Source organism: Hemicordylus capensis, chromosome 2 (assembly GCF_027244095.1).
Source record: "Hemicordylus capensis ecotype Gifberg chromosome 2, rHemCap1.1.pri, whole genome shotgun sequence".
NCBI classification, from domain to species: Eukaryota; Metazoa; Chordata; class Lepidosauria; order Squamata; family Cordylidae; genus Hemicordylus; species Hemicordylus capensis.
This window is the reverse complement of record NC_069658.1, coordinates 210,748,211-210,762,296: the sequence shown is the minus strand read 5'-3', so window position 1 is coordinate 210,762,296 and position 14,086 is coordinate 210,748,211. Positions and strand designations below refer to the sequence as shown.

General features: G+C 52.0%; 1 protein-coding gene across 5 annotated transcripts in view; it reads right to left on the bottom strand.

The window, feature by feature from the left end:
- Window positions 1-663: 663 nt before the first annotated feature.
- SUGP2 (SURP and G-patch domain containing 2) overlaps window positions 664-14,086 on the bottom strand; it is a 25,798-nt gene continuing 12,375 nt past the window's right edge. For 4 of the 5 annotated variants that reach the window (XM_053294410.1, XM_053294411.1, XM_053294412.1 and 1 more), the window contains exons 5-12: window positions 13,454-13,571; window positions 12,502-12,971; window positions 10,922-11,033; window positions 8,803-9,218; window positions 7,320-7,381; window positions 7,009-7,157; window positions 3,339-3,456; window positions 664-979 (exon numbers count right to left, since the gene is read on the bottom strand). In XM_053294410.1, coding sequence (XP_053150385.1) covers window positions 3,339-3,456; window positions 7,009-7,157; window positions 7,320-7,381; window positions 8,803-9,218; window positions 10,922-11,033; window positions 12,502-12,971; window positions 13,454-13,571 — 1,445 coding nt within the window. In that variant the 3' untranslated portion in view covers window positions 664-979. The remainder of the gene's footprint in view (window positions 980-3,338; window positions 3,457-7,008; window positions 7,158-7,319; window positions 7,382-8,802; window positions 9,219-10,921; window positions 11,034-12,501; window positions 12,972-13,453; window positions 13,572-14,086) is intronic. The other variant, XM_053294414.1, reaches the window with a different exon arrangement.

Genomic DNA, 14,086 nt, shown 5'->3' with positions numbered 1-14,086 from the left:
TTTTATGGGATAAAAAAAACCCTTCTGAGCCAGGCCCGAGGCCCCGTCTTGTCCTGTTTCCCACAGTGGCCCACCAGATGCCTCTGAGAAGCCTACAGGCAAGAGGTGAGGGCATGCCTTCTCTCCTGCTGTTGCTCCCCTGAAACTGGTATTCAGTGGCATCTTGCTTCTGAGGTTGGAAGTGGCCTATATAGCCAATAGACTAGTAGCCCTTGAAAGACCTGTCCTCCATGGATCTGTCCAAGCCCCTTTTACAGCCACCCAAGCTAGTGGCCATCATCATATCCTGTGGCAGAGAATTCCATAGTTTAATTGTGTGCTGTGTGTGGAGGGAAAGTACTTCCTTTTTTTGGTCCCAAGTTTCCTGGCCATGAGCTTCATGAGATGACCCCTGGTTCTAGTCTTAGGAGAGAGGGAGAAAACTTTCTCTGTTCACTCTATCTCTTCTATGCATAATTTTATAAACCTCTATCGTGTCTCCCCAGAGTTGTCTCTGTACCAATCTAAATTGTGTTTCTGATTGTGTGCACCGAGTTTTCAAGGCTTCAGGGTGGCCATCTTGGGGCTATCACAAAAGGCAGGCTATACGTTGAAAAAATAAAAGACAGATACACACAATAAAATGGGAGTAACATTCAAGAACTGATATGAGGCAGGCAATAGTTGGGTTTTCCTGATCCATGTTTATTGCAGACTCAAAAAAGGGCTTACATATGCCATTAAACATTTTAAGAAAGGTCAGTCATCGGCTAACAAACTTCTGTTCACTACTTGTCAATACTGTTCAATGCCGCAGGAAGGGGGAAACAAAAATAATTCCAAGAAACATTAAAAAGGCAAAAAAGCCCAAACAAAAAACCCCAAATCCCCAAAAGCGGGGGGGGGGGGGAGAGATGCACAGAGGAGGCACACCCCCTACTGATGGAAGTGAAAAGCATTCTTGGCGGTTTTTCTCGAAGACCACAGAGCACCTGGAAAACTAGAACGATAGGAAAAAAATGATTAAACCGAGCAAACTTATGAGTGGCATGTTTTCAATCATTTTCAAAAAGGCATTCAGATGTTCTAACCAGAAGTTACCTGCTGAAGCAGGTTAATCAACACACCCATGAAAAAAGAGAACATCTTGGTAGCGTGCCAAGGTAAGAGCGGGACAGCATGGACAGCAATGCTGGGAATTTAAATGCACCAGGGCTGCTCCATTAATTTCGTCCCAAACCAAACCTTTTACACAAGGAAGACAAGACTATAACTACAGTTTATCTAGGAGGGTAGAGGTTGAAAGGTTTTCTCCTGGCCACTCCAAGAACTTATATTTTCATCTCTAAACTTTCCAGATTTCATTATATGCACAAGCAGCTCTGAAGTGAGCTTTGACCAGAAGGATAGCAGACATTCTACACCATCAGAAGTGGCTTAGAAACCAAAAAAATCCCAGCCATTTCCCCAGTATCCTTAAGCCAAACTGTGGTTATCTCGGCTTCAGCCACAAAAGGGCAGAGAACACTGCCAAGACCAACTGGGAAAAGTGGACCCCGAGCAATAGAGAATATGTCAGGATATGCTTCTTGCTCTTTGCAATTCCGAACTTGAGGAAGAAAGAATGAGAAACCACTTTGAGGAATGTGAACCAAGATGAGGTCTGGCACTAAAAGCCAAATGGCTCTTCGACAACAGGCCACGTCGGACAGAGCCCTGGTCTGGGTTAGAGAAAAATGCAGCTCCCAGCTCTGCAGGGATGAAGATCCTGTAGGGTCATTCAGCATCTCAGTCAAACTGCAAAACAACTTGACTCAAGCGATGATGAAACAGGTGGTTCCCCTCACGGCTCTTGGAATGTCTTCGAAAAGGGGGAGAAAAGCCAAACCCTTTCCACGCAGCTGGGTCAACTCCGAGTGACTTTCTTCTACATGGTGGCATTTGCCAGTGCTGAAAGGCTGATGCAAGGAAGCAGGCAGAGACGCAGCAAACTACAGCGGTGCAGGATTTCACATCAAAGTTTCTTTTTTGTCACGAAGGTATAAACACGAAGGTATTGCTCACATTACAGAACCCCACGCCAAAGGGGTAGTTGTGGGGAAATTAATGTTCTTGGCTGCTTTAGGAGGAATATAACACAGGCCTTTGTACAATTAACAAGAAGCCCTTTGCAGACAGTAACAAAAAATAGCAAAAATGGGACAAGAGCTGTAGGCAAATGTTGCCGGATAATACTTCCTGGGAGGCAAGCAGGTTTTTAAGCCCAAGTTACCACCCAAGAGCTTTTAAAGCAATCAGGATACTGTCAGGTGGTCAGCCCTCAAATGTGGATTTCTTCAATGCTCTAGGATGTTCTCCTTAGCAAAGCAAGTCATTTGCTGCAATTGCATTAAAGCAGCAGCCAATTTTAGTGAAGTACTGCTGGAGGGGAAACACACAAAGCAGCCGTCTTGAAAAGGGCTAATCGCAGCCTTCAACAAACTGTCCTTGTGGATTCTTGACAGATGCCCTGCAGCATGCAAAACAAAACCGGAATTCCAGATAACCTTGGATGCGTTGCTTCCAGACACAAAGATAATGCTCAGAAGAACAGTGAAGTGTTTTTGCAGAGGTAAAAAGTCAACAAAGGCTGGCAGATAAAGGGCAGAAATCCATGTGAATCGAAGGAGAGGCCAATGCTTGGAGGCAAATACTACCAATAACTGGCTTTTGACAAACAAAGGGCTCCAAAATAAAAAAAGAGATTCATATTTTGCCCTAAGGTTTAAGATACAGGGTCTTACATGCTTATTGTTTTTCAAAAGCAAAACTTATGTGTCAACAGATGGATTAAACAGAACTTGTTGCGTATCACGGCCATGTAGCAATTCAACAGGACGTTTAAGAACACGCCCAACTGGATTTCCAAGTCTTGAGGAAGAGGGCAGAGAATCAACATTTCCACCATGGGGACGGTCCTTTTTTATCCTGCCCAGGAGAGAGATAGGAAGGATTCTCGACAAGAGAACAGTTGGCCTTTGATGGAGAGCCGTTTCTTCATCCAGCCTTCTCTTAGGTCATTTGCTCCAAAAGCGGCTGTATTGTTGGAGTGCTCCACAACAGAAAATTCTAGAACAGGTTTCTGGTGGGAAGCCAGGCCGAAAGAGCAATAAGGCATCCCAGCCGCAATGGCCGGTGCAAAGGTCATTCGGGACTTGCAGGAATGCCATGCACAAAAGGGAAAAGGGTGGGCAACGCAGAAAATCCCTGTGCAAACACCCCAAGTGTGCAAAACTGCAAGCTTTTACGAAAGCTCAGTGCTCATCTCTGGCTTTGTTCTAATTCAAAATGGAAGGAGCTTGCCTTGTGCCCGCACCTACCTATTTAGAGAATTTCTTCAGGTTGTACATCTGGATCATTCGCTGGCGGAAAACATCGAAATTGTCGTCTCTGTTCTTTTTCCCTGCAACACCCAAGCCCTCCCCTGCAGTGGGGTTCCTAAGGAGGCAAGAGAATTGGAAAGTTAGCAGAGTTCCTTACCACTGGCTGCCATGGCAGACAAGAGGCACATTGGCCACCGTGCTTCCAGAGAGGTAGCCAAGTCTGGGCTACCTTCTCCACGCTCCCTTGTCCATGCCAACCCAGAGAAGGTACATTATTATTTCAGACACAAAAGGCATGGAATAAGTTTTTTTTTTTTTAAGGAAAATAAAAACACCACCACCTCGGCATGGATGGCTTGTAGGATTCGCCTGTCAGAAGGAACTGTGGTAGGACTCACGAGTGGATGGTCCCCTGGGATGCAGGACTGGCACGCAAGAAGATCCATTTCTTATCTTGGCCTTCCTCCAAAGAGCCCAGAGCAGCGAGAAGGAGGTTATGCTATTTGATCCTCCCAATCACCCTGCAAGGGAGGTCAGGCTGACGGAGGGAGAGAAAGAGACTGGCCAAGAGACACCCTGCCAGCTATGTGGCCGATCAGGGATCCTTCATCCAGCGCTCTAACTGCTACGGCACGCTGCTGGAGGGAACATGCTGCCGCAGAGAGTGAAACGCCTCCCTCCTCGTGGGACCAGAAGACGAGACACTGGCTAACCTTCCCGGCCCTCTGCCCAAAGCACAGCCCAAGGGGGCGGGCACTGGACTCCAAGGAAAGAGCATCCTCATCTGCGTTGGGCCCCAAGAGAATTTCTGCCTCTTGTTTAGAGACGGCTTTATTTCAGAGGTTTCGGGAATGGCAAGACAGTCAGAGGGCAACCAGAAAGCTGGACTGGAAGTGGATCAGCTATTTGATGGGATGGTGCAGGAAGAGAAGTCTAACTGGATTAGAGGCGAGATGCAACGGAGAGATGGCGGGCCGCCTTTGGAACTCCAGCGTGGAACCAGGTGCCTCTGGGCTCCCATTCTGGAGCAGAGACTGAACTTGTGCCTTTAAAGCGGCCCACAGCTGGCAAAGTCATCACAGAGCTGAGAGCTAGGCAGAGAGGAAACCCACCAGCCCACCCTCGCACACACACTCCAAAGCAGGAAGGTGCCCTGTGAAAGAGCCCCCTCGGAAAAGAGCGTAGGGCAATATTTGGAGTCAGCGCTCTGAAGCCCTGGAGCAAAAATGGCTCACTGCCCACCCCGGAGGGAAGGCTGATGTGCGATGGAGCAGCCTCTAGGGAGCAAGCCTTGGGGGATGGGAGACAGGCATGGCCTTGACTGCCCACCCCTTCTCAGAAGGAACCCTCCAGCAGAACCAAGAAGAAATGGTGGGAGCAGAGATCGTGCTGGGCCCCCCACGATGGGCAAGGATTGTCCCAGGAAGAAGACTGCCTGCGTCGGGAACTTAAGAAGCCGCTGCCTACAGAGTCAGACGATGAGTCCGGCTAGCCCAATATGGTCCAAAGGGCAGTGGCTCTCCAGGGCTTCGGGGAGGAGCCCTGCTGGAGAGGCTGCCAGGGACCGGACCTGGGACCTCCTGCATGCCAAACGGGGGCCCTACCACTGAGCGGCGGCCCCAGCCCCAAGACGACCTGACCAAGGGGAGGCCAAGGTGGTCGGGGAAGCCTCTGGGTCCCAAGGCGTGGAAGAACTGGGCAGGAATGGCCACCTCCGCGGAGGAGAGAAGCAGGGAAAGCGGAGATGTTGCCCTAGCCTGCACCCAGCTGCTCAGGCAGGTGGGGCGAGAAGGCTCACAGCGCTGCAGAGGAAAGCAGAGCACTACTGGATGCTGGCACCCAGCTGGACTCACCAGCCAGTCCTCCAGAGCGGGGATTCTCCGCGTGGGGGTCCCCAGATGTCATTGGTCTTCAACTCCCATAGTCCCCAACTAAAGGCCACTGGGGGCTGGGGATTATGGGAGCTGAAGTCCAAGAACATCTGGGGACCCCACGCGGAGAATCCCTACTCCAGAGCACAGCTTCTGGGGAAGCAGAAATGTTTCCCTTTGACCTGCTGTCCAGGCAGGAGGGGACTCTCCTTCCGCCCCCACCCCAAGGGCCTGAGCACTGAAAGGCCAAATTGGGTGCGGCCAAATGGCCACACAATTCACCCGGAGTCTTCTGTTTGATTAAGAATGGCACTGAAGTCGAGGAAGTGCATACGAACCTTCTACAGAATCAGACTCTGGCTGGCAGCATCTCTCCAGGCTTTAAGAACATAAGAACAGCCCTGCCGGATCAGGCCCCAGGAGGCCCATCTAGTCCGGCATCCTGTTTCCCACAGTGGCCCACCAGATGCCGCTGGAAGCCACAGGCAAGAGATGAAGGCATGCCCGCTCTCCTGTTGTTGCTCCCCTGCAACTGGGATTGAGAGGCATTTTGCCTCTGAGGCTGGAGGCAGCCTATAGCCACCAGACTAGTAGCCATTGATAGCCCTGTCCTCTGTGAGTTTGTCCAAGCCCCTCTTAAAGCCACCCAAGCTAGTGTTGGCCATCACCACATCCAGTGGCAGAGAATTCCACAGCTTAATTATGCGCTGTGTGAAAAGGCACTTCCTTTTGTCGGTCCGACATTTCCTGGCCTTCAGTTTGCCACTTCATGGGATGGCCCCTGGTTCTAGTGTTATGGGAGAGAGGGAGGAAACATTCTCTCTCTATCCTGCTCTTTCGCAGCCCTACCTGGAAGTACCGCCAGGCACTGAACCTGGGACCTTCTGCATGCCAAGCAGACGCTCTGCAACTGAGTTATAGGCTCACTGTCCTGAAAGGAAGGCAGGGGGCAAAGAAAGTGTCAGATCTGCTTTCCATCCATCAAGGAGAATGGGACACTCGGAGATTTTAAAGATAAAGAAGATTAGGGGCTGGAAAGTTCAAGACATCAGCTGTAAACAAGATGCTTTCAGAGATTTTAGACACGGGGAAACTCAGCTTTAAAAGGTCCTGGATTGGACCAGGGATCCCACAACTGGGCCTTGAAAGGAGAGAGAGAAATTACTGGACTGTGGCAGAGGTGGGGGTAGGAGCAAACCCAAGATGTCTGTTCCAGAAGGCTGCCTCCCAAAGCCCTGGATACCCACCCATCTGAACACCGGTACAAACACCTGGCTCTGCATCCAGCAGTTTATATCAAAGAGGTCTGGTTATGTTGCGCAGAGTTGGATTTACTCCCAAGATGCAAGTCTAAGTTTTGGTTTTCTTAAAAAAAGAAAAGAATGGCTGGTGGGGGAGGAAGAGATCAGCAGTGACAGAAAGAAAGCCATGTGGATTCTGGAAAGCCCACAGGCAGAGGGTGTTCTGACAGCGGCCCTCTCCATTACCTGCCTACCCCAGGCATCCAAAGGCAGACCGCCTCTAAACATGGAGGCTCCATTTTAAGACATAATGGCTAAGAGCCATTTGCCAGAGTTCAATGAATAGGTCTAAGGGGGCCTTTTGAAACAGTTTCAAGTCAACAGCCATCACCACACCTTGTGGCAGCGGGTTCCACAAGCTGCAAGTGGGATGAATTTGAACGGAGCTCTGTTCTTCACAGAAGAGGAACAGTGAGTGCCAGGCGCTGGGTATTCGAGAGGCAACTCTTTCACACACATGCGCGCGCGCGCACACACTCTCGCCCCACGACATACACTTTGATAGGCTCCTTGATGCCCGAGCCCTGCAGCCCCAGGCCTCGCCCCTCCTTCCAGCCCATCTTCTGGAGCATCTGGAAGCCGATGTTCTTCTGCGTCAGCCGATTCTGCCGAAATTCCAAGTCCTTCGATTTCTGCAAAGGAGACTGGGAAGTGGGATGCAGAGGGCGGGGTGGGGGAAGAGGAGAGAGACACCAAGGAGATTAGTGCTGATTACAGACACAATAAGTTACATGCTTTCTTTGCCTCAACGCATAAAGAGGGCCGCATTGCTTTGGAGGAGTCTTTCCAAAGATCAAGGACCTCACCTTCTTCTTAAAGGGCACCCGGCGCTGCGGTCTGTCGTAAGCAATCCGGACGGGCTCGTGAACTGCAAGGGAAGTCAGAGGCCAAATTAAGCGGAATGTAAACAAGGCACAAGAATACAAAGACCCAGCTGGGTCAGACCCCAAAGCGCGTCTACAACCTGCATCCTGTTGCCAGCTGTGACTAGCCTGACGTTTGCAGGAAGCCCGCGAGCCAGGCACGAAGGCAAGAACTCCCCACTGGGGACAGGGCGGTTTATTCCAGGCCAGGGGCCCTGTGAAGCCGCCACAACCAGAGAGTTGCCCTGACCCAAGCAAGGGAGGAGAGGAACTCCATCAAACCCGTATGCAGGAAGCCTCTGGCCCAATCCCTAGTGCCCAGACCATACTGGAACGAAGCCTAAGTCTGCGTACAGGAAACGACAGCATGCAATCCTCCAGGCTCTACTGGCTTCTGCTTCCTCTGATGCCTCTTGCATCTCTTTTAGAAAAGCTGGCAGGCGCTCTTCCCAGAGCAGCCCCATCCCCAAAGGGAAATATCTTACAGTGCTCACACTTGTAGTCTCTCATCCAAATGAAAACCAGGGTGGACCCTGCTTAGCAAAGGGGACCGTTCATACTTGCTACCACCAGACCAGCTCTCTTCTCCAGGAGATGCTATGCTAGCACTGAACAGGGACAGGTGTTCTCCCCCATCAAATAAAAGAGAGTCCCCAATTGATTTAGGAGAGGAGATGCTGGTCTTGTGGTAGCAAGCCTGACTCGTCCCCTTAGCTAACCAGGGCCCACCCTGGTTGCATATGAATGGGAGACTAGAAGTGTGAACACTGGAAGATATTCCCCTTCTTAGGGGATGGAGCCGCTCTGGGAAGAGCATCTGAGGTTCCAAGATCCCTCCCCGGCAGCATCTCCAAGATCAGGCTGAGAGAGATTCCTGCCTGCAGCCTTGAAGAAGCCGCTGCCAGTCTGGGTAGACAATACTGCGCTGGATAGACCAATGGTCTGACTCAGTATATGGCAGCTTCCTATGTTCCTATGAGGAGGTTCCTCTTGGCCCACTGAGGAGGGGCAATTCCCAAACTGTGTGCCTCCACGTGGGCCTGAAAACTATTCCCTGGCCCAAATGGGCTCCCAAGCCAAAAAGAAATGCAAGGAAGACCGCAGCCACAACGACTGGGAGGGATGCTGTGCTGAAGAGGAACAGCTGCTTTCCCCAGGCAAGGCTCCCCCCCCCCCCCAGTTAGCAAGGGCCCTCTTGTCAAGTCCCCTACAGACAACGCCCTCCCGACCCAGCTGACAAGGAACTGCAGCACAGATCAACAGTGGCGAGCGGCATCTCCAGAACCCGCCAGCAAGCGGCCGGAAGCCACAAGGCCTTCTCCCGGCCCTGGGAGGCCTGCTCCCACTTCGGAGCCGCCACGTGAAGCAAGCATGGAGACGGCCTCCGCGCTGCTTCCCCAGCGGGCCACACAGCCACCGCATTCACCTTCTGGCTCCTGGATGAGGCAGATCCTCTTGGACGGGATCAGGCCAACCCGCAAGGACTTGCTGCTGATCCTCTTGCGCTGGAAGGGGGCCTCCGGGCCAAGCCCAGAGGCTGGGATGGACAGCCCCGGGGCGCTGCCCTCAGCCTGCCCGTCCTCAGCCACGCCCGAGTCCTCCGCTTTCGCCGCGCCTTCGGCCACGTCTGCCGAGCTCTGCCCCTCCTCTTCCTCCGATTCCTCTGCTCCCATTTCAGCCGCCGAACCCTCTTCCTCCAGTTCTGCCTCCTCCTCCTCTTCCTCCTCCTCGCCCTCCAGGAGTCTGGTCTCTTGCACAGCATCAAAGTCGATGGAAGGGCACAGCTCGTAGACTTTCGTGCGGTAATACTCAAACGCCGAGCTCTCTCGATCCTGGAGGAACCTGGAGGGAGGAGGTACAGAACACAGGAAAGGGATCAACTCTCACAGCAGGGATGGACGTGTTCGGCGCTCCGGGGCACCACCGTCCATGGGGTGGGGAGCGGCAAGCAGCACCTTTAGAAGGGAGCGCAGCAGCTCCTTCCCTGCTCTCCGCCACTCCGGGCAGCTTCCTGCTGCAGCGTCGTTCCCGCCACAGCCCGGACACAGTGGCGGGACGGCACCAGCATGCACCAGAGCCGATCCTCAGTTCCATGCACATCCCTAATCCTTCATTTTACTGCAGTGTCTTTAAGCAAGTGTTGTCTACTGTCTTGGGGTAATTTTTACAGAAGGCGGTATTTAAAAAAAAATCGCCACCAAGCATAACTGTGGCAGTCACAGTCTCTGATTTTTTAAAGGGCTGGTCCCAGTGACCAGGTATCATCAAATATCTATCTATTTATTTCTTCTAGGTGTGCCGGGGAAAATGCGTCCCGGCAAGCCATCTGATTGGCTGGGGCACAGGCCAATGGTGGCGGCGGACCGGCCTGCTGGCTGGCACTGGGAGGCCAGTGGCGGGCCGCAGAACCGGCACTTGACCCCGGCTGCAGAGGCGAGGCAGTGGGCCGGCCCACTTGAAATGGATGGCACTGGGAGGCAAGCGGCGGGGCGCAGAGCCAGAACTCGGCCGGGCGGCAGGCCTGTGGGCCCAGCTGCAGAGGCGAGGCGCGGCGGCAGCAGTGGGCCTCTGGTGGAGGCACCCGTGGAGCAAAGGCACCTGTGGGAGGCCAGTGCAGGAGGGAACTGGGCGGCTGAACTTCTCTGTTTGCCGCCAGAGAGAAGGAACTGTGGCGGCGGGGGCCTTTTCGGCTGCCCGCCACCTGGTAAGGAGGACCTGCCTGGCCTGTGGCAGTGGAGGTAAGGTACTCAGTGCGGGGAGGGGAGGGCAAGAGGGAGGGGGAGGGGGGAAGGGAGGGCAGGATAAAATTGGGTGGGAGGGAGGCAAGAGAGGGAGGTGGGAGGGAGGGAGAGGGGGCAAGAGTGGGGTGGGAGGGAGGGAACAGCCGGCCCCAAAGAGCGCACAGATGCTCTGTGCAGGTCAGCTAGTATTATTTATACAACGCTATCCACAGAACGAGAGGTCCCTGCCCCAAGGGGCTTACAATCCAGAAGACAAAAACGGAAGGGAAACTAGAGAGGAAGGAAAAGGAAATGAAGGCACGGAGAAACAAGGGAAGCATGCGAGATTTATCACAGTTACTTACAGACAGACTTGGGATGGAGATCAAGCATCCATACCAAGGGTTCCTGGAAAAGGTGGTTTTACTCCAAGGCCCTTAAAGTGAGCTAAGCTAGGCTCAGCTCCTTGACAGACAACCTGATGTGGGGGGAAAGATACTTGGAAGGGAAATTTCTGGAGTATCCAGACAGATCAGCCTTGCTCTCAATGCTGGCATTAAAAAGACGCACTTCAAACAAATTTTGGAAGCTCCAAGGTGGTTTAATTTTCCTAACGAAAGCTGAAGGCAAAAAAGGTGGCGGGAATAGTGCCATCTTATTGCTTCACTAAGTGCAGGGGTACAGGTCCCTGACCTGAGGAGCTTACAATCTAAAATCTGACCCAAGGTAAGCAACAAGAAACGGAAGGAAAACAGGAGGAGGAGAGTATTGTAGTGACTTGTCCTGCAGTTACAACAGGACATGGAAACCAGTAAGGAAGCTCACCAGAGGTCTGGGTTGTCTGCGCTGTTATCGGTGCTGAACTGTTCAATTTCTGGGCCAAACTGAGCAACGAACTCTGCCAGCTTCTCAGCTGTTTCCATCGTTTTGGCATCCACTGGAAGGCAGAAAAGTGTATTTAGGATAGGGTTGCTGCTTGCACCAGCAATTCCTTCCCAAGAGGGGCTGAGTTTTTCAGAGGCTGATGCAGCACAGGAGTAGAGCTAAGAATGAGGACCCTGCCCCCAATGAATCCACCCCCTTCTCATCTCAGGAATACCCATATGCATTGTAAAGATTCCAGCAAGTTTGGTACTGAGCAAGGCCTGACAGGCCAGCAACAGTGACATACAAACCTACGCCATGTTACCAAGTCTGATCCATCCAGCCCAGTATTTGCCTACTGCTCTGTGGTGGCCCTGGTTCTCTCAAACTCCCTGCCCCTTGATCTTAGGTCCAGTGTTCTCTCTAACTTCTTTCACCTGTGTGCGGAATGAGTTTTGTTCTGAGCAGACATAAAAAACTTGGGAGCGCACGCACATGCGCATGCTTTAGAGGGAACACTGCTTAGGTATGCCCCCTCCCGGTTTAATTTTAAGCAGAAACCCTGTTTTAATGATTGTCTTACGCAGCACTTCTATGATTTCAGAGGTTGTTTTATTGTGTGTGTTTTAATGAACTTTGTTGTAAGCCGCTGTGAAGGAATCACTCCTTCCCATTACGTTTTACAATTTCTTAAGTTTGTTCTGTGCCCCCCCTCCAGGCTTTGCAGGGGTTAGGTGGCAAACACTAACAGCCAAATCAGAGGTAAAAGTAGTCAGCTGCAGAGTTGTTTGTGGGTGGGTGGGAGGGGAGGATCACAAAGTGTTATGATTGGCTGTCTCCAGGCAGAGATAGAAGGTTCTGGCCACTTAAGAACGCAAGAACAGCCCTGCTGGATCAGGCCCAAGGAAGCCTCTCTAGCCCAGGATCCTGTGTCACACGGTGGCCCACCAGATGCCTCTGGGAAGCCCACAAGCAAGAGGGGAGGGAAGAAACTTCCTGACTGGTTCATGTATCCCTTTTATTCCATTTGGAACTGGATAAAAGGGAGGGTTGAACAGCCAGGAGGAGGGCTGTGGGAGAGAAGAGTTCTGTGAGAGAGGGAGAGTGCTGCCAACTGTTGTGTGCGCTGGAAGTTCAGAATACAAAACACAAGCAGGGTCAGGCCAGGCTGAAACTTCTAGGGAATTTAGCCATGAAGGAGCTGGTTCAACTCGAACCTGCTAGGCCCTGGGAGAGAAGGCTAGCAAGCTTGTTTTGCATTCTGGACTTTGTACTCTTGCCAACTGAACCTTTAAACATTTGTGCCTGTACTGTGCTTTGAATTTGTGCAACCTTCTATTATAGTAAAACCTGTTCTTGTTTTTATACTATTTTACTAACATCTCTGTCTGTGTCAGCAACATCTGGAGGGCCACAGGTTGGGAAAGCCTGCCTTAGAGGAAACGCTGCACCCAAAGGCTATGTTTCAAAATGAAAAAAAAAAGATTGCTTTGTCTAACTGAATACGGACGAAACCATACTCTCTTTCTCGCATCACCTACCGCCAGGGAACTGGCACGCCACGGCCTCATTCTCCGCTGACTCAGAGTTCTCAGGGAGTCCCAGCAAGCTGCCTGTGTCTGGAGCTTCCCTTGGGGAGGGCGCTTCTTCTGGAAGCCTGGCTTCACCCAATGAGGAGCTAGGCAAGGTGGCAGGGCCTAGAGTATTCAGGGCTTGCTGCTTCAGCATCGTCCCGGCCGAGAGGAGCGTCTGGGTCCCAACTGTGGATTTCTTCACTTTCCGGACTCTGGCCCCCCGTTGCAGGAGTCCGGGCCTTTTCCGCCGGAAGAGCCTTTTCTTGATGCTGGCGATTTTCCTCACATACAGCAAGGTCCTCACGGATTCCATCGCCCGCTGTTCGGGCGTCTTCTTTTCCTGGCTTTCTTCCTTCGCGGGCGACATCAGCCTCTCCATCTCGGCCAGCTTCAGCTTGTAGTATTTGTGCTCCAGACTCTCCTCCTCGTGCAAAAACCTGTTTGGGTTTTTTCAGTTCAGAGAACGAGCAGCCAGTTAGTGAGAAGCATAATCCAGAACTCTCAGTGGCAGGAGCCAAGCCCAAGCCCAAGGGCTCGTTGGCCCTGTCTCTTGCCGCGAGAACAGCAACAGAAGCTTCCGCGGAGCCCCTTGGGCGCCACCTCAACCCGCCCCGCACAAGCCTCAGCACCTGGAATACTGGCAAAGGGCTCTTCAGCAGAAGCCTTACGAGACACCTCGGCTGGTCACATTCCAAGACAGGAAGGGTATTCCGCAACCAAGGGGCCTACAAAGCAGGGCAGAGCCCCACACATGCCAGCCCAAGCCCCTTGACAGAAGGACATCATGCCCAAATGCAACCAAGTCAAGGTACCGGACTTGTCAAGTCAAGGCATCGGGTGGGCCACTGTGTGAAACAGGATGCTGGGCTAGAGGGGCTTCCTTGGGCCTGATCCAGCAGGGCTGGTCTGATGTACTCACCAGTATTCTGGGTCTCCCTTCATTCTGAATTTCTCTTTTCCTGTCAGTGTGCCAGAAATCGTGCTGTTCACAAGCTTTTCAATCGTCTCCACGACTTTCCGGTCAGCTCGTTGTGGGACTGCACAAACACAAACACACACACACACACACACACACACACACACATACACACACACAGAGCAAAGGTCAAACACGCAACACCAACAAGAACCACCAGAGGATTCTGCCCCAAACACTGCCCTGCTTGGAGATGTATGTCAGCTCCCACATATACAACTCGGTGCTCATTTTCAACCAGCTAGGTCAATGTTACAACCAGGTCAATGTTTTCAACCAGCTAGGTCAATGTTACATTTGGCTGCATGGGTGGGTGGGGTAGTCCTTTAGGAATTAAGGACTACAAAGGGGGGGGGGGGAAATAATAGCATCCACATTAACAATATGGCAGAGAACTGCTGTTCACAAAAATGCTAACTCAGAACAGGCAATATGATAACGATGTGCCTTGTGCAGTAACAGCACTAATCTACATGTTTATCATTTGTGCCCCAACAAAAAAGAATGTATGGACACATAGACAGATGAAGCTGCTGTCTACTGAGTCTGACTCTTGGTCCCTCTAATGTAGTATTG